The sequence below is a fragment of the Typopeltis vanoorti genome, chromosome 24, assembly GCF_054136105.1.
Source record: "Typopeltis vanoorti isolate ZY-2024b chromosome 24, IOZ_Tvanoo_1.0, whole genome shotgun sequence".
Taxonomy (NCBI): Eukaryota; Metazoa; Arthropoda; class Arachnida; order Uropygi; family Thelyphonidae; genus Typopeltis; species Typopeltis vanoorti.
In genome coordinates this window covers 47,772,501-47,798,648 of record NC_143572.1, presented here as the reverse complement: position 1 = coordinate 47,798,648, position 26,148 = coordinate 47,772,501, and the positions used below count along the sequence as shown (strand labels likewise).

At 36.8% G+C, this 26,148-nt stretch overlaps 2 protein-coding genes across 2 annotated transcripts in view; one reads left to right on the top strand and one right to left on the bottom strand.

The window, feature by feature from the left end:
- Positions 1-26,148, bottom strand: part of LOC150093165 (trypsin-1-like) — a 379,787-nt gene that overhangs the window by 18,295 nt on the left and 335,344 nt on the right. The gene's annotated exons all lie outside the window — the stretch shown is intronic.
- Positions 23,747-26,148, top strand: part of LOC150093172 (serine proteinase stubble-like) — a 12,658-nt gene continuing 10,256 nt past the window's right edge. The window contains exons 1-4 of the mRNA XM_090413935.1: positions 23,747-23,823; positions 25,030-25,593; positions 25,699-25,793; positions 25,901-26,007. Coding sequence (XP_090270061.1) covers positions 23,757-23,823; positions 25,030-25,593; positions 25,699-25,793; positions 25,901-26,007 — 833 coding nt within the window. The 5' untranslated portion in view covers positions 23,747-23,756. The remainder of the gene's footprint in view (positions 23,824-25,029; positions 25,594-25,698; positions 25,794-25,900; positions 26,008-26,148) is intronic.

Here is a 26,148-nt window from a genome sequence, read left to right as displayed (position 1 = left end):
CTATTCTTGGCAAAACGCCAACCAGAGACCTAACAACGGTGGGCGAACTATATTCTTGTATAGTGAGGTCTTCATTATGCCAACAAATTAATCTTCAGCTATTTTTAACTTATTCATTGCAAAGATCTCATTTCTTTTCAATTGATATATAGAATTGTGTGTCGTCTCGATTGCTTTTAGAAGTCCAATATATTATGTACCAGGTTATTTTCATCCTGAAATTGGGGTTTTTCATGCCGCATTCAGCCAAACCCGCCCTAGCACACACACACAATTTATAGACAAAATACTATTATTGGCGGGAGAGGGTGCAGTGTGTGTGTGTGTGTGTGTGTGTGTGTGTGTGTGTGTGTGTGTGTGTGTGTGTGTGTGTGTGTGTGTGTGTGTGCGTGCGTGCGTGTGTGTGTGTGAGAGAGAGAGAGAGAGAGAGAGAGAAAGAGATAATAATAATAATAATAATAATAATAATAATAATAATAATAATAATAATAAAACACGTACATGTTAAACCGTCCCATAAATACGTTTAGGTTTAAAGGGGAAAAAAGCTTCCTTTTGATGGTTTGTTCTTTATGTAATAACCAGTCTCGTTAATGAAAGAAATAAATTTTGTGCTGCGACATAGCAAGTTACAATGATGGTGTGGTGCGATGATATATAAAGTAATATATCTAATTGCGAATACAACATCTATTCGCGATGCATTGCAGCATCCGTTTCGTGGTACCCGGTAACAGTCACCTTTAGTCGTACTATACCTTCAGAGAACAGACATTGAAACGTTCCCTCGTAGCCACGGATCACCGATTGCCAATACCAACAAGAAATACCGCGTTTCTCTATGGCCCGTTGATTTCTTTGTGCGTGTTACACCTGAAACGGACTTTCCTTGTTACCATGGAGATTTTAATAACCAAGGCGACAAACCTCAACACCTACAAAGTCATTTGGTTGCGACCTCTTCTTTCAAGTTGGCTTTTTTTTTTTTTCCTGGAATTACTTGTATTATTTCATCATGTCAATTACGTAGGCATCAGCGAGGTAAACTTCACGTGCGTGCTTCAGCATAAATATGAAAAAAATAAATAAATAAACTTTTATTTCATGTAGATGGCAGTGCGGTTGTTTTTTAAAATAAGTATCATTATTTTTTTCCGGCAAGACCGTTGATGCAAAAATTAATTTATGTACAATACAACACGGTATATTAGTTTCATTAATGGCATTCGCGTTTGATAATTTCTACTGAATTAGCGAGTACCAACTCATCGGAAATTATCTCGGTTACTGTATAATAACTATACGTGCAAATCTGTAAACGGTACAAGTATGCATCAAGGAAAGGCTTCAGCTCTGTTTGTTTCTCGCAATTGTATTTAGTTCCGAAATTGTGCCATAGTCGCGAGATGATTTAATTTTTATTACGTTTGAAACTTATTATAAAGGAGATAAATGCAGAAACGTGTCTTTTAATCTCCGATGCAGGTAGTTGTATTAATCAAGTTTAACTTGTTCGTTAAGATTCAAGGTTCAGGGCTCATGAACGAAGAAAAACAACTACGACGACAGTCCCATAAACACAGTATGAGAATCAATATATTCGTATTGGATCAACATCAACAAATACGTTAGCAAATAGCGTGAGTTGGATATTGGGGTCAAGCGGAGAAGGTCACTGATGTACAGAAGTAAGGCAGTAGAACTTTAGTTGCATTAGAGAATAAAGATCCGCCCAGCATCGCATGTAATATGCTACCAGAGAGAAAGTGGCAATTTAATATTTGCAGAAGTCAGAAAAGAGACCATAAAATGGGAGTCACTTACTTCATATGTCTCTACCAAACTGCATCAAATGTTTCAGATCGAATCATGAACCAGTTTAATTCTTCCGAATGTTTCCATGGCATTTGTTTAAAGATGGCTGACTGGCGATCGTTGATTAGACGAGAGCTTTCTAGGTGCTGTGTATTAATGGGTTTCTAAATTTATTCCCAAAAGGTTGAAGCGAGAGCGTTGGGATGCAGAGTTTTGATAACAATTTTTCGCCCGTCTTGGAAACAGATGAGATATAAATCAGTTTCCAAACTCTAGGATAAATAGCAGTGGAAGCGGAAAGTATAACATGAAGTACAGACCTTCAGAACAATGGAATAAACGCAATCGGGATCAAACGAATTTCTGATATCAAGAATGGACAAAATTCTCCCAACATTTATCACAAAAATTCCAAGGGTGCATTGAATTATCTGAATTTGAATGGGAGGGTGTTTTCCAAATAAATGAAAACAGAGAAAACAGTAAGAATCTAAAAGATAATTTGTCTTCTTTATTTTATTTTTCTTTATAAGAAGAGGTGAAAGGAGGGGTAGACAGAAGTTTGGCTGCAAACAAAAGAATTCAAACTTATAGGTTATGACTATTAGTACCGTGGGCACACGAAACTTGGATAATCAGGAAACCCTGCTTCGGAAACCAAACATCGAACATTTATCCCCTTCGCCTCTGTTGCCTCTCTATGCTATGCAGGTAAGTATAACATGAGTGCCATTTGGACAGATCAAGTTTACCGCTTATGTCCCTTTCAAAGGAAGTTTTGAATGACTTGATGAATTTTAGTATAGGCAGAAGAGCAAGCCTGACATTTCGATGAAAGCTAATTGTGATCTGCTTCATTCTTTCTATTGAATCCCTAAAGCTTGGAAAGAACAGAAATTTAAACTGGAATGGGGAAAAATGTGATCATCCCTATTCAGAGTAGTTTTAGTGATATCCTCGGTGCAAATATTTGGATTAAAGGCTGGAACCAGTGAACGAAGAAGTGACGCATAGAAATCACGAAAATTTTGATTCGCTATTTTATAATTCAAGAAATGGACGTGTGCGTGTGCGTGCGTGCGTGCGTGCGTGCGTGCGTGTGTGTGTGTGTGTGTGTGTGTGTGTGTGTGTGTGTGTGTGTGTGTGTGTGTGTGTGTGTGTGTGTGTGTGTGTGTGTGTGTGTGTGTGTGTGTGTGTGTGTGTTGCATCTTGAGAGGAGAAATTAACAATTGCCTAGAAGACGAACAATATTTACCATTTAAAAGGATCACTGATGAGGAACGAAATCAAGTCTTTGGAGTGTTGAATGAGTTATCCTGTGGCAGGAATGTGATTGGTTTGCAGAAATCGTGAGCAGGGCCGGCTCGTGGCTTGAAATCGTGGGGGTGCTGCAACTTGCGAAATATACATACGCACTGTAAGCACAGTGTATACGTGTTTGGATAAAATATTAAAATTATGGGTAAAAATTAAAAAAAAATTAAACATGAAAAAATATTGTTTATTATCGATAAAATTATACAGTTTGGTATAATTCAAAATTACTTAAAAATAAAATCCATTCCTTTAATTGTGATTAAAGGAATGGATTTACAATTTTTGGACATTACAATTAAATCCTATAATTGTAATGTCCAAATATTTAAAGAGACGGAGTAAACACGATAAGCACTACGAACACTACTACTGACGCAAACTGCATATAAACAACAGTGGAACTGCGCGATTGACAGTCTCGCATCTCACTATGACGTGCATATGCTTGAGCGCGTAGCAATATGACACTGTGGTAAACGCAGTGCTGCTAGCGTCCTTCGCCCTCCTAAGTGCTACAAGACGGATTTTTATTATTTTTATACAAAATAAGAGAATTGTATAGGATTGTTGATGATGAAATTAAATATTACAAGCAAATATAAATAAATTAATAAATATATTTATGTATCGAGAAAAATTGGGAGTGCTGCAGTTCTGTAGTGACTATGCACGAGCAGCCCCCTGATCGTGACAGAAAGCCTGGTCATCCCAAATTGTTTGATCACTGCATTTGGAAAAGTGCAGCCCAAATGGAATTTTGCATAAACACTCAAAAGGAGATGACTTCGTGGTAGAAAAGCCGCTATGAAGAAAATTAAGATTTAAAAAAAAGGATATTAAAAGGTTTAGAGTGACGATACGAGAAAGTGATAGAGACAGTATGTAAGGTAACCCCCCCCCCCAAAAAAAGACATGACAAATCATTGTGCCTATTGTGCCATGAAACAATAATAAGCAGAATGTGGAATGTAAAAAGACATTTCGTAACCAATCATCAGTGGCTTTCGGAAAAAAAGCGAGGAAGAAGGGAGAAATACATTTCTCAGCAGTTACACCACAAAGAATGTCAATCAAATAACTTCTGTAAATTCTTGAGATGCCATGTGATTTTGACATCGGCAAGTTTCAGCAATGTTCACTCCATAGCTCAGCATGGAAAGGCTCTCAATGAAGGAGAATTTATGAAAGAAACTTTTCTGGAATGCGCACCTTTTTTATTTCAAGATATACAAAATAAAGATGCTCTTATTAAGCGTATTTCTGATTTACCAGTCAGCATTAATACCATTAAAGATAGAGTGATGACAATGATCTTCGGTGTACAACATAAATTAAAAGGAGATTTAAATGATTGGAAATATTTTTTTGATTTGTATTAACGAAACTACTGATGTCACCTCATTGGCCCGCTTGGCCGTCATTGCTAGATTTTCCGATGGTCAGACAATGTAAAGTTACAAATCGTGCCAAGAAATACATCAGGAAATGAATATGGTGGGAAAAGAGGTCGGATTTGTGAAGCTGTTTATGGAATCTATTGGACATCCAGTTGTGCCGCTTCGCTGCATTATCCAGCAGCAGATTCACAGAACTAGATGACGTAATGGCAGTTGTAACATAAATACAGAATTTAATAGCTGCTCGACCCCTTCACAAGGGAGAATTTTTTGCACTATTGCAGGAAGTTGAATCCACTTACAGCGGATTGCTGATGCATAAAAATGTGAAATGGTTGAGTCGAGGAAAAGTCTTCGAAAGATTTGTGGAGTGCTATGAAGAAATTCAGAAATATGTTGAGAATAAAAATGTGGAGCACTTTCCTCAGCTCAGTGATTGTACACGGGTCAGTACACTGATGTTTTTACAGACCTCTCAGTTCATATCAATGAACTGAATGTAACGTTACAAGGTTTTGGCAAAATTATTGACACTATGTTTCGATGCATAAAAGCCTTTGAAACTAAACTTCAAATTTTCAAACGAGATGTGGGACTAAGATACATAAGTATTTTCCTCAATGAAAAAACCATTTCCAGAAAGTCAGCTCGTATTTGCAAAATGGAGCGAAGACTTTGCATATAAAGTACCAGCACATTTTAAACGATCAGTTTGGTGGAAGCTTTAATCAATCTAGAAGTTTACGACAGACAATTAAAAAAATTACGTATCCGGATGTAGTAGTACACACTACTGTGGAATTAAATAATTTCCAATGGCTACAAATTGAAGGATTAGAGCTGCAGTTAGCACTGGACTCAAGGGTTTGTCGACCTATTTATGAAGAGACTCAATATCGAAATATTGAGTCTCTTCATGATGTCGAAATCATTTTGCTCAATGCTAACTCAGTTGATGCGCACAAAACATTGATTTGATATACGCAGTTAGCCCAGTGCATTCACGTCAATGAATAATGTGAATGCACTGTGATAAGCAGGTTACTATTAAAAAGTCACCGATAATAAGATAAAAATGGATGATATAAATCAGAATAAAATCTGTCTAACGTATACTAAAGGGGAGACGTGGGATATCTGGATTAAAACTCAGATATCCCAAGAATTAAAAATGAATTAAAGTTTAAGCATTAGCAATACGCTTAGCATTTTATAAAAGCAGTTAGTTAAACGTTTATTTTTTTCTATATATCACGGGATTCATTATAATTTTTATGCGCTGTCATGTGTTTGGATTAGTGCTGTTTGCATCAACACGATTCGCTATGCTGTCGTTGACAAGAGACGAGATTACTTCTGTATTATTGGAAGTAATTAAATGAGCTTATCTCAGTGCATAAGTCTTACAAGACGAACAAATATTATCAATTTTGCTTGTTTCATAATAAAATTTTAAAAAGTAACTTTCCCGTACTATGAAAAAGGACTGCATCGCTGTTTCAAGCCCACAGCGCTGAAAGCAGCAATGGTGGCACATAATGGTGGACTGAAGCGGAAGTAGTTCCATTGTATTTCCGAGCATGCGCAGAAGAGAAGCCGTTATGGAACGTTGCTAAGAGTGAGGAAGGAACACAGCAAGAGAAAAACTGAGGCGTTTCTGTGTCTTCAATATATTAAAGAGTGAACAGAAATTAGTTTTGATTTTTTTTACGGTCCTACTGCGCCAGAACATAGGTCACAGCAGTGACCTATGTTCTGGAATCACAAACATCCATGCCCCACGGCGAGATTCGAACCCGCAGCTTCTTGGCTGGAAAGCAGATACGCTAACCACGCGACCAACCAGGCCGGCAAGAAATCAGAAGACGAGTTCAAAATGGAATGTAAAAATCAGCAATCAGTTAAATTCAAATGCATCTATAAAATCAGGAACAAAAATATGAAATTTCCTATAAACAAGAGGAGTTAGACAGGAAGATGCCATTTCACCTAATTTATTCACAACAGTTCTAGAAGAAATTTTTGAAAATCAGGAAGGGAAAAAAGAGGAATTATAGTTAATGGGAAAGAACTCAACCACCTTTGATTTGCTGATGACATCTTTTTTTTTTTTAAGGAAACTCAGCTGAAGAACTTCAACAAACAATCAATGAATTGAAAGCAGAAAGTAAAAAAGAAAGGACTGAATATAAACAAGGAAAAAGCAAAAATAATTGATAATAAATACATTTCCAAAAAGCCAATACAATGGAAGACACCGGGAAATTGAAATCGTCACTTCCTGTGTTTATTTAGAACAGAGGAAGAAGTTCTACGTCGAATTCAACTTGGTTGCGTTGCCGTTGGAAAAATGAAACATTGAAAGAAGACTTCTTAATCTGCCTTACAGAGAAATAGTTGACAGTTTATCACTTCTAATCATGGCATATGGAAGTGAAACATGGCCTTACATTAAATGCGAACTACTTCTCAACTTAACTGACAAGTTGAGCACTACACGGAAAAAATGGAAAGATCACTGCAATACTGGAGTTAGAGCACCGACCTGAGATGTATTGTAACATCCATTAAAAGATCCAAATGGCAATGAGCAGGTCATATTCCAAGTAACAAATGGACAAATTGGAAATAACGAAAAATGGATAAAGTTGATATTCGAATTTTATCCCAGAGATGGAAGACCAAAGAAGCGTTGCGAGGATTAAATCAAACAGATAGCTAAAACTCAGAAAAGCTCGAAACAGGACCAAATGAGGGACTTTGGGCGAGTTCTTCGTAGAGCAGTAGATAGAACAGGGCTACTCCTGATGATGATAAAATGCTTATCATCATGATGGGCATTTTTGTCTCTTTCGACAGAAAGAATCCTTTGGTAAGTCGCCCATGCGTTACTTTCTGACACAATAAAAAACTGCATAGCACTTCGTGATTATTCTGGTGTGATCACTGACAGAAAGGTGCCGACATACTGACTGCCGCAAAAGTTAGTGCAGTGTCGCCACCTGAAAAATATGAGTCATATTCAGGATTCACCCTTCATTTGCATACTTTGTAATATTTAGAATATGATAATTATGTGCATCAAAAGGTGTTGGCAAAGTCTTTCCGATTTACCCTGTAAATTGTCTGCTACCAGTTAATTAGGTATCTGAACCTGATAAGAACATCTTCGACTAGTTTATTTTGCACTACGGTCAAAGCAACTAAGAATGAAACTAGTGCATTATGTCTATTAACTGCACGTCTTCTGGCATATGGTATTAAAATAGTATTTTTTTATTATCTGAACTGATAATAAAAATCATTATATTTTCTTCTGATAATAAAGATCATTATATTTTCTTAATATTGAAAAACGTAAATAAGAAGTAGAGAAAATTCTACTTCCTGATAAGCGTTCATTTCTGTATTTAATGTATATTACTTACAGTTTGTTGTAATAAAAGTCAAGGTACAAACTGTATGATTTTTATAATACCCTGCATTGTTAACAGATGGCAGCACGGTATGAACATTTAGTCCAATTGTTTTAACTACCTTTCTTGGCCGTCTACTATGATGTTCTTGTGTCACGCACAGAGTTCGCAGGAAGTAGCGTTTTAGTGCATGAAATGATTATTTAAATCAAACACTTTGTATTAATTAAGAAAGAATAACAAGCAGAGAGAGAGAGAGAGAGAGACCATTCAATATAATTTATTCATGCTCTAATTTAGATTTATGAGTTGGCTACGCATGTTAATGTTAAAAATAAACACACAAAAAATTGAATATTTTAAGCTAATATTTTGCCTAATAGTAACTGAGGCATTCTTCAGTATACATTCTTAACAAATTAAAAAAGTATTTTGAATAAAACAAAAACAGAATATCAATCAAAGATTCGAATATTATGACTACGTCCTCTGAACAGAGGCAAAGATAGCTGGGTTATTTATTTATTTATCGATTTGAACGCGTACTGCCACCTCACACTGTACCCACACAGCGCAGACCAAATATCTGAATGCTTGTTGAGATTCTGTTTTCTTATTCAAATTACTTTGTTTACTGTATTATCTTTATTCTCTCAAAATGCAAGCGCCTAGGTGGTCCTATGGATATGACGTTTGCTTTCATAGCTGTAGTCTGCCCTAAAAAAGACTTACACGACTGATTCAAGGCACCCTAAATAGAGGAACTTTTTCCAAATCTTTCTTTGGATATTTCGATTTAGGTGATCTTTGGCAAGGATATGTAGGATTTTTTCCTATTTGGATATTTTAAATTTGGATTTTAATCATGTATCTTAAAAAATCGACCGTAGAACTCACGCTATTACAGACAATAACATAAATGTTAGTCTAGGGCCACAGGGTAGCGCCAGTTGCCTGTCTTACTCACCTCTCTGTCGCTAAATGAGCATCCCTTTGAGCAATAAAAATGTATTTATTTATTAAATAAAAATAAATAAAATAAAAATATTTATTTTTAATTTATTTTATTCGAAAATGCCTCAGTTATTGTTAAATCGAAGTATTCGATTAAACCATTCTTTTATTTGGCTTTGTTAGTAAATCTCTACAAATTCTTTATTAACAATAATTTATTTATTTAAAAAAGAAAATAGCAAAGATGTGACCAAGACGTAACACGTAATTAAGACTTAAACTTAATTTTAACGCATTCAGTGCGAGAGGTTCTGCATGTGGCTGAAATATTCACGTTGTTAAACTGCATTTATTTTCTTCCCATTTATGTTTGTTTGCATTATTGATTTGGCTTTTTCCCTAATGCCGAGATCAATGGTAGTTATCCCAAAAGAACTAAATTCTACTCAAAAATGAATACTGTCTTTTTCTTTCCCTTCTAAAAATACTGCTATAGCTATTTCCCGAATATTTACACTAAGTTACGACCTATAAGACAATCCCTCATCAATTTAGTTACATCTAAACTACTAGGAGAACAAATAATTCATTTCAATTATACGTAGAGGCAATCTTCAGTAGTGGGTTAAAAAAGATGAACATAAAATCATTGGTTTTAATCTACGATCTGTATTATGGGCAACTGCAATATAGACACCGAGTGGGCAATTCATACGGCCTACTACACGAGGTATTGTGTAGGGGAACAGATCAATGAATATTTCCCCTATTCATCCAGCAATGATATTAATGGAGGAGTAACGAACAACACGGGCTCACCCTTCATCTGTAAACACTAATCTGGATGATGATTTGGTAATTTAGAAATTTTACAAGAAATACAAAAAAAAAAAAAAAAAAAAAACTGGCTCATATCCTACATCCGAGTCTTAATTCCATCTATTAAAGATGCTAACACTTTGCTAATAATTTATTTTTAATTTCCAAGAGTCACCACGTGGTATCTACTATTCGTAAGTCTCAGTATTATAAGCGTAAAATTTTTTCCCCACTTACAATTCTGAATTTGAAAAACATTAAATACGCAGTGAAAGTATTAAGTATGACTACAAGCGATTATATAAAAATATACATGGCATTGGTGTATTTGAACAAAGCTCATTCATATTTAATTAATTCACACCTCATACGCTTTTTTTATGTAACAGTTCATGATTTGTGTAGGAATAAGGGGCGGCGTATGGGACTAACGCATTTCTAGCTATAATTTTGCAATGAACTATAAAGTATAATTATAACGGAACCATAATTATTATCTTAATAAATGTCTTTGTTAATTAACTAAAACGTAAGATGCTTCTTAAAGAAATGTTTTATTCAAGAGCACTGTGATTTATTTGTTTAGGTCAACCTGGCGATTATATGCTTTTATTCGCTTCCTTAAATGGTGACACAAACCTAAACATCTTTATAGGATTTTTGTCTTTCTTTACGGTCACTGACAAAGAAACTAACTCCCAGTTATAGCGCTCTCTAGTGCAAACCTTTTGTAGCTGTTTTTCATGATGATGTACAGAAATAAATGGACATACCCGAAACTGGAAATACTGAAGTCGCATATTGGACTGCTACGTCCACATGACCTTGCTGGATCTGTTGATCCTCTGTTGAACGTGCTGACAGCCTATAAAGTGAGTGTTTAGTTTCCTAAGAAGTAGTAAGAGCAAAGGGCTGTGCGCTCGCATAACACGGTATATACAAAAGCCGGATTTTGTTGAATTTATGAGATGTTTTGGGATTTCCCGGAAGTAAACTTTGCCGTCTTCGTCTTCCGGGTGTTTTGTAAGTGAGGATTTTTTTTTTTCTGGTACAGAACAAGCACAGATGAAATGTATGAAGAGAGAAGTCAAGAGGACAGTACTTTTCTATCAATTTCTCCCTGTAGTGTGAATATGACCTCGACTGGTGATGAAAGAAACACATTTCAGAAATTATTCCGACCTTTTCATCCGTACTTAATTGTGGTATCTATTTCCTTAAAGCTTTTGGGCTAATGTCTCGAAGAAGGAAGCGAATTAATTAAAATTTCCACTCATATAAAACGAACTCTTGTTAGATAATTCGAGCAACTTGGAATATCAAAGACAGCCGTAGCAAAAGTAGGATTTGGAAAGAGGCCACTACTGTCCAATATCTGTTTAAAAATATTCGATATTTGAGAATAAATGCGTCAGCCTTTTGATGAAAAAACACCTAAATCATAAGGGGGGAAATGTCTCCCCACAACTCCTAATGAAATCACTATATGACAGTTCGTCAGAGTTCGTGTCCTTTAAGTAGTGCGATACATTATATTTGTTATCTAGAACCCAATGCATACATTTATCGTTTGTTTTATATTGATAATGAATTTATATTCATTTTGATATAATAATCATATAATAATAAAAATAACATACATAGTAATAAAAAATCCACGCGGCTTCCCAAAATCTATTCAGTACTTCCTTCTACAGAGGAAGGCTGCTTTAAATAATACGGAAAACCAGTATTTTGGCAAAACGTGTTTTTACCAGAAAACATTTATGCTAAAGCATATACGTGAGTGTAATGCAACATTTTAAAAGCAGGTGCTATACTGAAAAAAAAAAAAATTAAAGTCGCTACACACAAGCATTAAGAAAAAAAAAACTCACGTAAATCTTCATCTGGAGTTAAGTGAACTTACATTCATTTCCTGCGGCCGCGATCTGCACTTTAGGGAGACCTGTTTAGATAGAGATTCTAAAACAGGAAACTCTTTCTCAGGGCTCGATGATGTCAAGATATCTAAGTCAAATACACTACATTGCAAAAATTATCATGGCATTCAATTTTAGCCAATACTGTTGACCAATAACAAAGTATGTAAGGGAATGTATAAAGCAAGGGATGCACGCTAAATAATTATAATTGTGAATGGTATTGGAAATGCAGTGTAGTTTAGAGATAGCTAACATCCGACGAGGTGCCAAAGGCCCATATTACTCTTAGCCCTTGGTAGCACTTCAGTTGGCGCGAATGCAACATAATAAGCGCACCAGGAATCGGCAGTGGTTAACATCATTAAGCAATGGAAATATCAGGGAAAAGAAATCCAAGAAACAGGCAGAGTAGAGATTGATGGAAAGCGACTCATTACCAAAGAGGATTTCCTATTTCGCCTGTTCTGTGTCAGTGAATCATCTCGGACATGAATACAGAGCATCTGCAGCTGTCGAAGTCTGTGTCAGAACATCGAGTGCTAAACATCAACTTTTCACTGTAGTTTTTTGTGTTTATGAATTTAGGAATAGTTAAAATTCATTTCATCGCAAGCCTCCAAGGTCATGTTTGGCTTTACTTGGTGTGAAGCAGCCTCTCATTAACACGTGGGTATGCAGATTACACCTTTTTCTGTTAATACAAATATTCATGATAGGTTTCTTTATATAAATTTTCGGTTTTTCTAAATAACAGTATTTGCGTGCAATACACAAATCCAGCCCTTTATTATGAATTGGGGGGATAGGTGGGATCAAACGTCTTTTCTGTAAACGCAGGTAGAATCCGTCGCCTAATTCATACTTTGAGGTCTTGGAACAAAACGTGAAACTGTTCCAGCTGAACTGTCTGTCAACGTATTCCAACCCATTGTAAAATTTCTTACACGCGTGCTTTGATTTCACTGCCAGTTTTCAAATAAACAATCGCAGTATGTGTGTGTATTAGGGTGGGTGACCCCAAACATATTCCATGGTCCCGTGGAAAACTGGGATGCTAACCACCTTCCTATGAGTCGTTAAACAGGTCAACATTTCTGGAAGAATGAACAAATAAACACACACCTAAAGGTATGAGGAGCTGCCTCCCCCCTTATACTTATATCCAATAGGGGCGTTCTTTATGTGTTGTGTCCTTTGTTAGGCCGTGGGACGAGAGTGTCGTTACGGTCTGATGAAGTATGGAAGTTCTGCACACTAGGAAGTAGTGGCATTCGGCATTAAAAAAAGTCAAAGAATTTACCGTGAGTTTCGGAACTTAGCAGAAGTTTGTGTGAAATATTTATGACATATGTTGGAGCGTATGCGATTTTGTAAAATTCCTACAGAACCATAATCAGAAATGGCTAGTTGTTTTGAGGATTTATTGTGACCATTATCAGAACGTAAAGCTGTTGAAGAACGTTCGTGTTATTATTCATGAAGAAAATCAATCCATTATTATGGACAAACTACTTCAGATCACACAGTGAAATTTATCATAAACAGGTAGGAACAATGGTTATCAACCTATCAACCAAATGTCTCTGTAACCAAAAACCTCCTCTTCTAGCAAATAAATATAACTCATTCTAACTAAAAGAAAGAAACGAAAGCCTCATAACCAGCTGAGAACAGGTTGAGCCTTTCTTGGAGGTCAAATTTTTGCGAAAAAGGCAAAACTCATGCTAGAAGTCACATGACTGTTGTCTATGTTCATAACTCCTTAATAATATTATTTCATTGACGAAGTTTAGTTCCTCTGCTTCCCTAAGATCATCGTATTGCTAACGGTCCGTTTCAGTAAAAACTGAAGAGCAAACAAGCGGTAAAAATATCACTTGGAGCTACAAACAAAAGGCAGGAGGAGGGCTTGATTTGCTGGTAAGTAGGTTAGTTCCAAACCAGACTTGCTGGTGCACCTTTATATCGGAACATCGCCTTCAGGCTAGTGCATCTGTTTCTTACGGTTCGCATGACACAGCACATCCTCGCTTGCCACCGCTAGCACGTGAATTGTCATTCGTTCCAGCCGGCGGTAAGTGGAGCAGGACGTTATCGCTAACACCCAGACCTCTTCCTTCTCTCTCACCCCCACCGTTGGAGTTTGGCACAGTATTTTTTGGGGGGCTCCGTACTCATGTGGAATACTCGCAACTATGTGGGAGCCTGTCAGCTCTGTTTTAAGTGTTGTTTCGTCATACTGTGTTCTTAGAAAAGGTGACTTTTCATACAAGTGGATATGTTGACCTTCAGCACCCCTAATAAGCTGCAGGTAAGTAAACTTGTTGGGTGATCTAGCTCCATATTGACTCTTCATTTGTGAAGTTGATCTATTAACCTATTGTATAGTAATTGATGGACACGCCGGTGTATGCATGGTGTGTAAATGTAATATTAATTTGCGATATTTGGGTATTCTGTTTTCGCTTGCAAAAGATAACTAACGACACATGAGTAACAATATCATCTCGTGGAGAAATGCTTTTTGGATTGACCCGTAAGCGAGTGGAAAAAACTAATTATAATTAACCGTATTGAGACTTATGAGACAAGCATTTATATCTCCGGAAATCTTGATACTTCCTGATACTGCTTACGTACCCTACAGACTTCCATAAGGATTATTCATTGAAATTTCTGATATTCAATAAAGAAAAATAATACTGTGTGAGTGTATCTAAAAAGCGGGGATGTTAACTAATGAAGCATTTACTGATTGGTCAAACAACAATCCATTTCTGTCCCTCTGGTCTGTGAGTATAAATAGGTGTAATTTGACAGTTTCTCTGATTTCGTTTAACTTGATTCTTTTATCACATAAGATCACATAATTTTATTCAGTAACATTTACTGTTCTGAGATTTATTATACATTTATGAAAGTGCATCGAAACTATTATATTGACCTAGTGACACGCGGACTGTGGAAGTAACCTCTATGGTGTTGGAACAGCAGAAAAAAGATCTTGTTCTTCAGCTGGAGAAACACCAATTCTAATCTAGTTTTTGTAGAACTTCTACACAAAATATATTTCGTGCCTTTGATAAGGTAACAACTATAATAGCCGACACTACGATGCAAAAATTATACGGATACCTGAGTGTCAATATACTGGTGACCCAACTTTGGTAATTAATGGTATCACTCTACTTAGATAGATCTTCTTCTAAACGTAAATAGACATACGTATTTTGGCCACTAGGCAGGCAACAGAGAACTGTTCAAAATGACATTGTAATATTAATTTGAACAGTTCTCTGTTGCCTGTGTCTAGTGGTACACAACAGTTTTTGTCACTCCATACACATTCCAACGATCTACCATTCACTCAGTACAAGGCGTGCGCCAAACAAATGCAACCCAAGCACTGTTTTGTATACAGAATGATGTTTGAATTGTGGCATGTGTAACAACTCATCCGTGGAAACCGAGGCTTGGTGCGTATGTTTTAGTATGACCTTCTTCTTTGGTCAACTTCTGACTTCTTGAACTCTTGATTCGACGAATCCACTTTGGCACTGTGGGAAGAAAGTATAACCACTCTAAAACTCTCCCGCAGGTTTTTCTCAGTTTATGTCTTCTGAGCTTCTTTTATCCTTAATTTTATCTTTTAGTGAAAACACAATCTGCTCTTAGATGCTGTGACGGTGTTGCAACTTCATAGAATGATGGATCATTAATATGGCAACCTATGATAACGTCTCGCTGGAACTTGGCTAATTATAAACCGCAACCCCAACCTCCAGTACTGTACGACTGCAGTCGTGAATTCATTATCTTCATACACTGGTCTAAAAGCTAAGGAACGAACTATATTTTACCAGTATATGAAAACATTTTCATAACTGCAACCAAATGGTCCAAATTGCGCATTATAAATTGCGTACAAATGCAATTGCAATACGTTTTTGGCAAAAGTTACAAATTTCCTAAGGACATAGTTAAGGAAGTAATGTACAGTGCTTACAGAAAACTATGCGGAGAGACATTTCAGGGTAATTCCCATCTGCCATGCAGCTCACATCGTACCATGCTTAGCAGCAAGTGATTCAGTTCTTGAGGCAAACACTAGCCCACTTCTCCTTCAGAGCAAGGATAACGCACTGTTTGTTTTGTGGAGAGGAAATTTGGAGCAGAAATACGTCTCCCTATTATGTCCCAAAAGTGTTCTATGGGTCATATTCTCTTTTTCCAGCACATGTAGCTTGGTGCGTCCATTAAGCATAATGCCTCCTCACACCATGACCTCAACACGACCGTATCTATCCCTTTCAAGAACATTCTCGCGATGGTAAGCAGTACTTCTTTCACGCCAGATGAAGTGTCGTCTAGAATGGAGAAAAGACTAAACGATTCTCATCTATATAAAGCACATTAGTCCATTGGTGTCGTCCAGTTTTTATGGATACAGCACTACTGAAAACATGCTGTACGATTAGCTGTGGATAAAGGGATGCGGACTACAGACCATCGGCGTATATGCCTACCTGTCGCAGATGTCTTGTCACAGTTTCTCGATATATCCGCGTACCTATGCTTGAATGGAGCCGGCTTACAAGCTGACCTGCCGATGCGCGTCGATTACGTTTGCTGTTATAACCAAAAATATGTTTTCATGCTCAGTGAGGGTAACCTCTTAGCAAACGTCTGCAACACATTCCATTGGGTTGAAACACTGCCCAGAACGTGGATACAACGCTAAGTGAGATTCCAAACTCTCTGGAATTATCAGTAATTTTATGGCCTTCTTGAAGCTTTCCGATAACTTTTCTCCGCATGAAATCATCTAGATGACGTCTTTGAGACATTACAGGACATCCAAGTTTCCAACTTTGTTCCTTCACGAAAGAAGCTTCCTTCAGACACAATGCGCTTAGCGCAGCCTTTTGCCTTTTATCCTTTTGAATGCTACCACGTGATCCCTTTGCACGCGATTCGAAAATTTGAATGTGTATCTGCTTTCTACTCGAAATCGTCAGTTATAAAAATTACCACAAGCAGATTCGTCTGAATTTGCGGTTATAATCTTCAGAAATAGTATAGTATTCCTCGTTAGGTTTTTGGACACCAGTGTACCTTGCAATGTGGTTTATTACCAGTATTCAAAATTAGAGAAAAATAAATTACAAATAATTTATAGTGCAGTACATGTTGCCTCTCTATTTATGTTTTTATCAAGGCAAACCAACGTCCATCTTTGTGGTATACATTACATACTTTGCAGCCATGAGTATGAATAAACAAACGAATAAATTAAAAAGCAGCTCTTGAAAATTATACTGAACTAGTAATACTGATTTGTGTATATTATATGGAATATTTCAAGTAAAGTCAGGATTATTCCAGAATACAATTAAAAAAGAAATAAGCATTTATTAAATAATATAGGATGAATAAAATTTAAAAAGAAAATTAAACAGTCACAGGCTAAACTTAAATGGATAACACCTTTTTAGGACTAACAAAACCGTTTCGTTTTCCTTTGAACGCTCTCTACACAGATGGCTTAACGATTCATATCGAGGATATCTATTAATAATTTCAAATTCATAATACAACGACTTCCGGTTTGTGCGCTCAAGCTTTTATTGAATCCTTTCATTAAGACAGCTGGGTTCGAATCCTATGAGTTTCAACTTTAACCTCCTCAAAGTATTAAGTTTTCAGTTTTTAGTGAGTGAGACAAATCACCAAATTTCCTACTGTAATTGCAGTATACAGCACTAATTTTAGACATTTCTACTCTGACTACGAAACCCATTCAGCTTTTGATGAATGCCACATATCACTTCATTGTTAGCGATACAAACTAGATAATCGTGGCCAAGGTTCTACACAAATGCATGACACATCTTAACACCAAGAGAGCAAGACGCAAGAGGAGAATAAAGAAAAAAAAACTTTTTATTTTCTTCACACATCTCTTCATCTTGAATACAAGATTCTAGACGGTTGAATTCTTCGCCATAAAGTCGCTCATTCCTGAGAAGATGAAATTTTAAAAAAATGAAATTAGGTTAGCAAAAAATTGGGTTAAACGTGATAAAAAAAGAAGCCATCTAAACCATAAAATAGGCGTCGGATGATCAGGTAAACAAAGTATGCAGATAAACGCATTTATTTGTGAGTAAATTTCATAATGTCTACTATGAACAATTTTCCTCCCTCTTTGGCAGAATGGATAACATTCCGTTTTCCAACCTACAGAGTGCGAATTCGAACCCCACACTGTGGCGTCGAAGTTCGACAATTGTTTTGGTTGTACTCGATTTTCAATATTAAGTGTGAGACCACTGTGGAGGCCTAAAGTGGTTTGAAAAATTTCGTGTTTGGCCTCTAGCGCAGATTATCTGGACTGCATAATTCTATGGTGCGATCTTTAAACCGATTGACCTGTTTAAGAATGTGACGTTTGTTCTCTCAGCCAATAATAATAATAATTGATTAATTAAAATATAAAATTAAATAACATACCGTAAACACACGCAGTTAATAACATAATTCACTCTCACTTTATGATCTTAATCACCATGAAGGTAATGGAAGTCTTCCTTTTCGTTCTCCTCACCCTTAAAAAACTTTAGCAACATCTTCCACTGATATGTCGAAGCACTTTTCTCGAGTGGAAATGCAGAACAGCCAAGGAAAGATTCAGATGGATGAGGCTGAATTACATTTCAATGGTATGATGCACATCTGTCCAATGTGAACTAAATTTCCGTACAAATCTTCAGAGACCACTAACACTTTCCAACAATAACTCCATGGTATGTGCATTAACTGATACTGTGCAGGCAATTTAGAGATCAAACTTCCATAATCTACGTTGGTTCATAGCTATGAAGGATGCCTAACCAATTCTCCGTCTCCGAAACATCTTTGGTTAAATGTTCTACGGTACTGGAAGCCTCAGTTTTGTGAAGCTGTCACCAAAATAGCTTCTTCCAATAATTAGCACAAAGGTTTTCTTCTCTAGAAAAACAAACACATTACATCTGCATCTACGTTAAAACCTGACATCAGCACCCTCCTTTCGATAGTCCACTCAACTGCACTTTCCAATTAAAAACACTGAGATATGATCACTGACGAGTTTTCGAATCCTCTGTATCTGCCAGTCTGGTTTACGAGTCTTTCACTTTCTTATCCAAGGCTGTAGGTTCGCACACTTTCCGCTGTGTGCAAAGATGTTTGAACGTCTTTAACTGGTAGTTGAATTTCATCACCTTTGAAACCATCACCTTGCTCGTTGGAGATATGAAATGACTTGGAAAAGTTCGATGTCTGAAGCCTGTAAAGTAGGGTCTTTAGATGATCTGTTTTCTCCACTGCAAGATACCACCGTGATATAAGGTGAAATTTGGGTAAAAAAGTGAATATCGAAATGATTATGTCTACAGAAACAATACACTTGCAACGCAACAGATCGTCAATATTAATTGCTGAGACTAGACCATTTATTGTCGAGTTTCTGCTAGTTTGGCATCATAAAAAAGGAGCCATAGATCCTTATCCAGTAGTTTAATCTATAATCCGTAATGCTGTGACATACAATAGTTGCATGTTGGAGTTATCTGTTTAAATTGCCTACATCCTGAAAACTCTATGTACTACCCGTATCTAAACTTTCTTTCTTTGTTCTCCTGACAGATATATATGTAAGAGTTCAATTAGTATCTTAATAAATTACCACGTTCATATTACTTTTGAAGGCACTTGTGTGACATTCTCTAGTGGGTAAAGGAAGTACAATTTCGCTTCCCACGTATATGTATGTGGTGGAAAACTGATCACAAACATTCCAGGTAGTTTTTGCCATTGTTATTGACATATTTTAGTTAGAATATTTATGAATATAAAAATACATTAAAAATAAACGCTTCATCTATTTTTGTATATTTTCCTGGAGGTAACGACATTGCATTACTTGTTTGGGAATGCATTTCAAACATGGTGTGTCTCCATATCCGTGCCGACTTCAGAGGAAAAACAATGTGCTTCTATGATCTTTATGATCCCAGAATGCCACCCTAAGTTACTTCCATCAACAAAATTATTTTATTTTGGTTTGCCATCTTCTGGCGACGGGTTATCGTAGTCTGCCGTATTAGTCAATAAGTGCGTGTGATTGCAGTGCAATAAGGGCATTCGAAAACGATTACTAAAGTCACTAACAGATGCAAACGTGATGGTGAAAATAAACCCAAGAAACAGGAGACCTTAACTGAAAACAAGAGAAAGAAGAATGTTGAAAAACTGTGCGCTCTTCCATTCATTCTTTCAACTAGGAATTCAAGAAGTCCACAGGCCGTAGAGATTTGATCAGCAACGTTGCGTATTGAATTTCATAAACTCCGCTTTCCTGGAAAGATCTCTAAATACAAGCCAAATATCATACGAAAATAATGTTCGAAATAGTTGGTGTACACTGATACGTTAGCAAACCACAAGCGGTGGTGCTAAGTGACGAATTCACAAACTCTCGAAATCTTAATGAACGTTTGGGTATGGCAAATGTTACTTAGAAGATTACATCGTTGGTTCGTTCTCATTTGTGTTATGTTATAGTGCGGGAAGGATTTTCCTGATTCGGAATAAAAACCTTGGCGTAGTGCCCAGGTGAATTCTGTGTTGTCAAGGATGTATGGAAATTTGTGAAATATTAAATTTTGCAACGTAGTGTGTATAAAACGAATACTAATTATATAATTGTGAATATCATTGAATAAGTTAAATAAAATGTTTGATCTTTCGGAGCTGGATAGGACTACGTGGAAAGCAAATCTGCCATTGACAGTTTATATATATTGGAGAAAAGGTGCGCTAATGATTTCGTAGGGAATAATGCAGAGCTAATTAGATCAGTGACTGTATATATTAATTTCTCCATCTAAAAGAGGCAAGACGATCAATCACCTGCAAACAGTTTAAGATTTCTTTATGGAGTGCATCAGTTAAGATGGATGCTAAGCAAAATCACTTCATCACTGATCCTAGATGTACTTGTTCTGGTTTCAATTACATTTAGATTTATTCTCCGCGTGACTCACGCATCTATTATGTTCCTTACTAGATTTTAATTTTTTTCTCTCGAATTTTAGTGTCTATTAGATAATATTTCTAAGTACCCATTCGTGCTAGAAGTATTTCGTTGTCAAAACCACTATTTATGCCGTAGACAACTTATGTCAGGATTTCTTAAACAGGAAACCCTGAGTTCGAATCCAATTTAGGACTTAAAAAACCTTTATAAAGGATCCTAAAGTGGAGTTAGCCGGTCTCGTAATTTGTTGTCAGGTTTTTATTCCTAAGAGAAACTCGCGAATTTCATTGCACAAAACAGCCAATGCTTGCCAAGACATATGCGATTAATAGACTACGCTATTGACTTCATGTGTTTCAGTCTTAATTACAAACAACCAATCCAAGCATCAGTAATAAGAAATTGCTTACTTTCAAGTTTTAAAAGGTGCCAGTATCTCCATTTTCTTTAACAGTACCATGTCAAATGTTTAAAATAATATTTTAAATAAATTAAAACGATTACATTAAAACGTAATGATCTTAAAAGAACATATTAATTTAAATTAGTAAAAATATAAAATAAACGCTAAAATAATAAATTTCGTGGATATGGACTAATTATTACGTGGTGACTTATGTCATTATAATTCGCCCGAAATCGCAAATTTGGTGTTGCTCATACAATACTCATCAATCACCGTCCCACTTTCTTTCGGTGGAAGTTGAGATGAGTTTCATTTTCTATATTAAAATACTTCAAAGGATACCAGATTCTGGCTAAAATTATAAAATAAGGCTTTCTAAAAAAATTTTTTAAAAATGTTTTTTCTCTAGAAAAAAAAATCAGCAAGTGAACTTACAGAGTTCACAGGTATAGTTCACCAGTTTTCGGTTTTGATTCCAAATAATCCTAATCCTAATCTATCATCTGGTATTAGGAAGATTTGTAAACCTATTGTACATTTAGGACCGTTGTTGTTATTTGGATTTACGACCGAAGCAACTAAAAGGATTGTGCTTTCTGTCTGTTATTTGAGAATATTCTTCTGGCAGGCTTTCCGGCTTTGAGGAATGCAAACCCCGAGTTCCTGTGAGGAAAGAGTTGCTATCTCCGTATCATTTAGTATCGTAGGTGGACATTTAGATTAGATAGATAACCCATTTCCCAGTTCAAGGCTTCCGATAAGAAGGATGTTAGTTTCAGATGGCGACAACGAAAAGAACCACCACCCCCTACTCGTAAAACAGTCACAATTTGTGCAAATTTTTACGTGAGATTTAAACCCACAGCCTATTAGACGGAGAGAATTTATATTATATTACTTATATTAGTATTTTCCGTAAACGTTTTCTGAGGTTTAGTTCTCTGTGATAAATCACGTAAAAATCGTCAAAGAAAGCATAATGTATTATACTTTATTTCAAGATGGCGCCCATTATATCTTTGGACTTCTAACAGACTATATTTTAGACTGCTATCCTCGAAATACTCCCCATCCATTCGTCTGTTACAATCGGTTTCAATTTTTTTTTTCTCCCACAGAAGCATATTTTATTGGTGATTCATTAAAATGACTGACGTGTGTATTTTACAGGGCGTATCAACTCCGATGCACCCTTCTTGTTCAAATAGTGGTTACTGACCCGAGCATTACATTGAATTGCTAATAGGACGTCGTGAGAATGGCAATGAGTGTAAGTGTATGCTATTTGGAGATATTCATTAGCAGCACATGACTACGTACAAAGAAGCATATCCCAAAGACAATGCAATCATGCTTAGAACGGACTGCTAAAAGACTGTCATTAAATCAAGTAACCATAGAAACGAGACCAAGGTTGATGGCCTTGGGCTTTAATAAATAATTCATTCATCTTTCTAGAGCGATAACAAAGCTAGCAGAGGCACTCAACCAGCTTGTATTGAGTGGTTATTCAAGGTTGGTCAGCCTGACGCGTGTCTCTGTGTTTGCGTTTTCTCTACGAAGGGGTTCACGATACGGCTTAAGGATTAGGCAAGGTGTCCGAATGCCATGGAGATGCAGTTAAGTAGTTCGCACCCTTTACTAGAAAAAGATATTATCGGGTCATACTTCATGGTATCTGAAACAACAGTAGAGTCTCTGCGCTAGTCCTCCTCCTCTCAAACCGGTTTTTGAATTTTTTTTTTTCTTTACGATTTCAGATTAATGTGTATTTAAACATAAGTGGGAGGATCGTTGGATGGAGTATCCTGGAAGAGTCGATCGACCGTGTCCAACATTACAAATAAATGACGCAAATGTTGGGTTTTGCTTTTCCAAACTGTATAGTTCTCTGCTCCTTCCTACTCCATCTCCATGAGAATCTGGAGGAGAAGGGGGGAGTATGTACTGAGTCCTATTTAGGAACTTATTAATTGCCTATGATACTACTGGTTACCCTAAGGTAGTTCAAAAGAAGACGAACAAGACTTCTCTTACTAAAGTAGTTCCGAACCAGCAAATAGCTGAACATTCTACAACTAGGCTACGAGAGTGCCCTATAAATAGAAATAAAAGAATGGCGAAGGAGGTCGCTGTAGTCAACCACGTCCAATTTGAACTTAAACCTATCGGAGTAGATTAGGAGTTATTCGAAGGTGTCGTTATGTCGATGTTTCTTGTTAATTTTGGAAAATAAATTTCATTTAATCGGACGAGGACTAGATTGTTGGATTCACACCATTTCACAGTACGTGATAAAATATTTAAATCTTAAAAATTATTTATAATTATTTAGCATTCACAAAACTGCCCTTCTAAATGTAATACGATTTTAAACTAGTGTTCAGTTACTGTAGGTAGATAGAAGTTCCTGCTAAAAAAACCCTGTAGTTATTGGAACTGTTACTGCTAATTTTGTTACAAAAATTACCACCTTTTCTATTTATTGTTTCATTATTGAAAGTTAAAGTATTAGATGTAAACTTGCATGTTCTTAGTATATCCTAATTCTAAGCCTTATTCTGAGAACATTGAAAGATAATAAATGCATTTATTTATTTTTTTCTAGTGGTCCGAAGTCATATCATGAGAGTCCCCTATCATCTACTCGCCTGGAGTTCTGTGGTGTCTTTTCTGTTGACGTGGGATGCAGGTAAGCATTAATGTCTTCGATGTGTATTTGTAAAATTATAATAGAGTTGTTTGAATTAAACATAACGAAGTCGTCTTCGTCCGTGAGTGAAAAATTATCCACATTTTCGGTGTTTTAAACAGCATGGGTTTGAAAATAGACCATTTCCTGGTTACAGACTATTAGAGTTCTTTCACCTGTAGCTGTTACCTAACCCTAAGCTGGTGGGCGTGTTTCTGTGTGCCTACGAGGTGTCAAATGAGGTAATGTATTCGTCAACGCCACACTTGAAATTTCTTTGGATGAATCAGTCTGGTAAATCAAACTCTTTGTGGGTTAAGGGAACGGAACAAGGATGTGCGGGAGGGAAGGAAGAAAAAAATTAAGGAACGATATAACAAATGTAATATTTGCGATCCAGTTTTATCATTTATACGAATTTTGTTAATTGAGAATTCGCATTTCTTTGACATTCACTTAAACTAGCTATAGGCAGATGACCTGTGGGCAATTAACTGGATTATGATCAAACCAGTAACCTGACAAACCCGAACAAAACTTCTAGCAAACGAAATTACTCGGCGGAGTTCGAATGTCCACGTAATCTTGATGAGATCCCCTTGTTGACCTCAATCTTGATCAGATATTTGCTCTAGGAAACCCGGAACCTAAAGTACATTTCGTTGCTTCTATTACTACCTTGCGAAAGCATTTATCCGCCACCCCAAAGATATATTACTTAAAAAATGATTTCCTCCAAAGGTACGGTCGCTACGGGATGCGAAGCGTCCGTTACGCTTTGTAAGCAACTGGGGAAAAAGGGGGGCAGAGGAAGGAACGCTGATAGATTGTTAAAGTCAACATTTCTTCCCTATTGCAACCCTAATTGACTCAGCAGCGTGTCCACAGGTATACATTACATCTCCTGTTGTCTTAGATCGCGATCTGTAGTGATAACTGAGCAGGCCAGGCATCTATTGTGTGCCGGGTTAACACTGAAATCAGGATAGCTTTGACACTACCCATTTTTAGCTATCTAGCCTGGAGGTAAGTGTCTTAAGTTTGTTTATTCAAACAGGATCATTAAGGTGCGTGATCCCTAGCAATGAATAAGTCAATCTTGTTGGCGCATGAGTAGAAAGTCACCCAGGTTAGAATTATATGTTTGATCGTCGAACCTGAATTCAAAAACCTAAAATTCTTTTTTTTTTTATTATTTTATTTTAGTGTTTCCCATTCAAATTCGTCCGAAGACTTGCAGCAATGCTTTGGGGGAGCAAGGCACATGCATGTTTGTGTGGGACTGCATTAAAAGTGATGGCAAACAGATTGGAACGTGCATCGACACTTTCCTGGTGGGTAGTTGCTGCTCCCACAGTGACAAAGATAATACGGTTCCAGATGTGCCTTTCATCCTCACTCCAAGTACAGCCCCATACACTCCGAACACGACGCCATCTAGCGAACCTCCTGTGACATGGAAGCCGCCCTCAACGACACCCACAGTAAATAAAGTGACGTACATTACAGGACCACCCATTGCCATCATATCTCAGCCATTAATAATTACAAATCAAAAACCAACGTCTACCGTATATCACCGTCCTCCTACATTAGCGCCATCTACTCCTGCTCCAGTGACCTATCCGCAGGTACCATCGTGGATTCAGGATCCATTCATTTTTTTCCCACAAACAACGGGAAAACCACTCGTCGAAGCAGCTTCCAACGAGCAAGTACAGACGGTGAATGCTTCTGATGCTACCATCAACCATCCTGCTAATAACACAGGTAAGATATTCTGGTAGCTGATAACTGTAGCTATTGTAGAATTCGAAATATCAGATAATGAATATTGGTGCTTTCACTACTAATTTACAATGTTTCCTGTTAAAGGAGCACGTGTGCTGGAATGTGGTCTGTCCACGCCACTACCCCAGACTAAAGTGGTGGGGGGAAAGAACTCTGCTTTCGGAGCTTGGCCATGGCAGGTAAGTCAAATGTAGTGAATTTTTTTTTCTATGCGGAAATGCCTTCCTTTTTTCTTTTTTTTTTAATACAGACAAGGAAACGGTTTCTTATCGATTGGTTATTTCAGGTTTCCGTCCGTCGTACGTCATTCTTTGGCTTTGCCAGCACTCATCGATGCGGAGGAGCCATATTAACAGATGAGTGGATTCTCACAGCAGGCCACTGTGTGGACGAGTAAGTGAAATTAATATTTCTTGGTTAAGGATTCCATCACGATAATAAATCTAGCATTACATGTACATATTAGCACTTTAATACCAGAAGTTAACAAAACCTTGCCGAAATCAATAGAGAGATGACCTTTGGAGAGAGAGA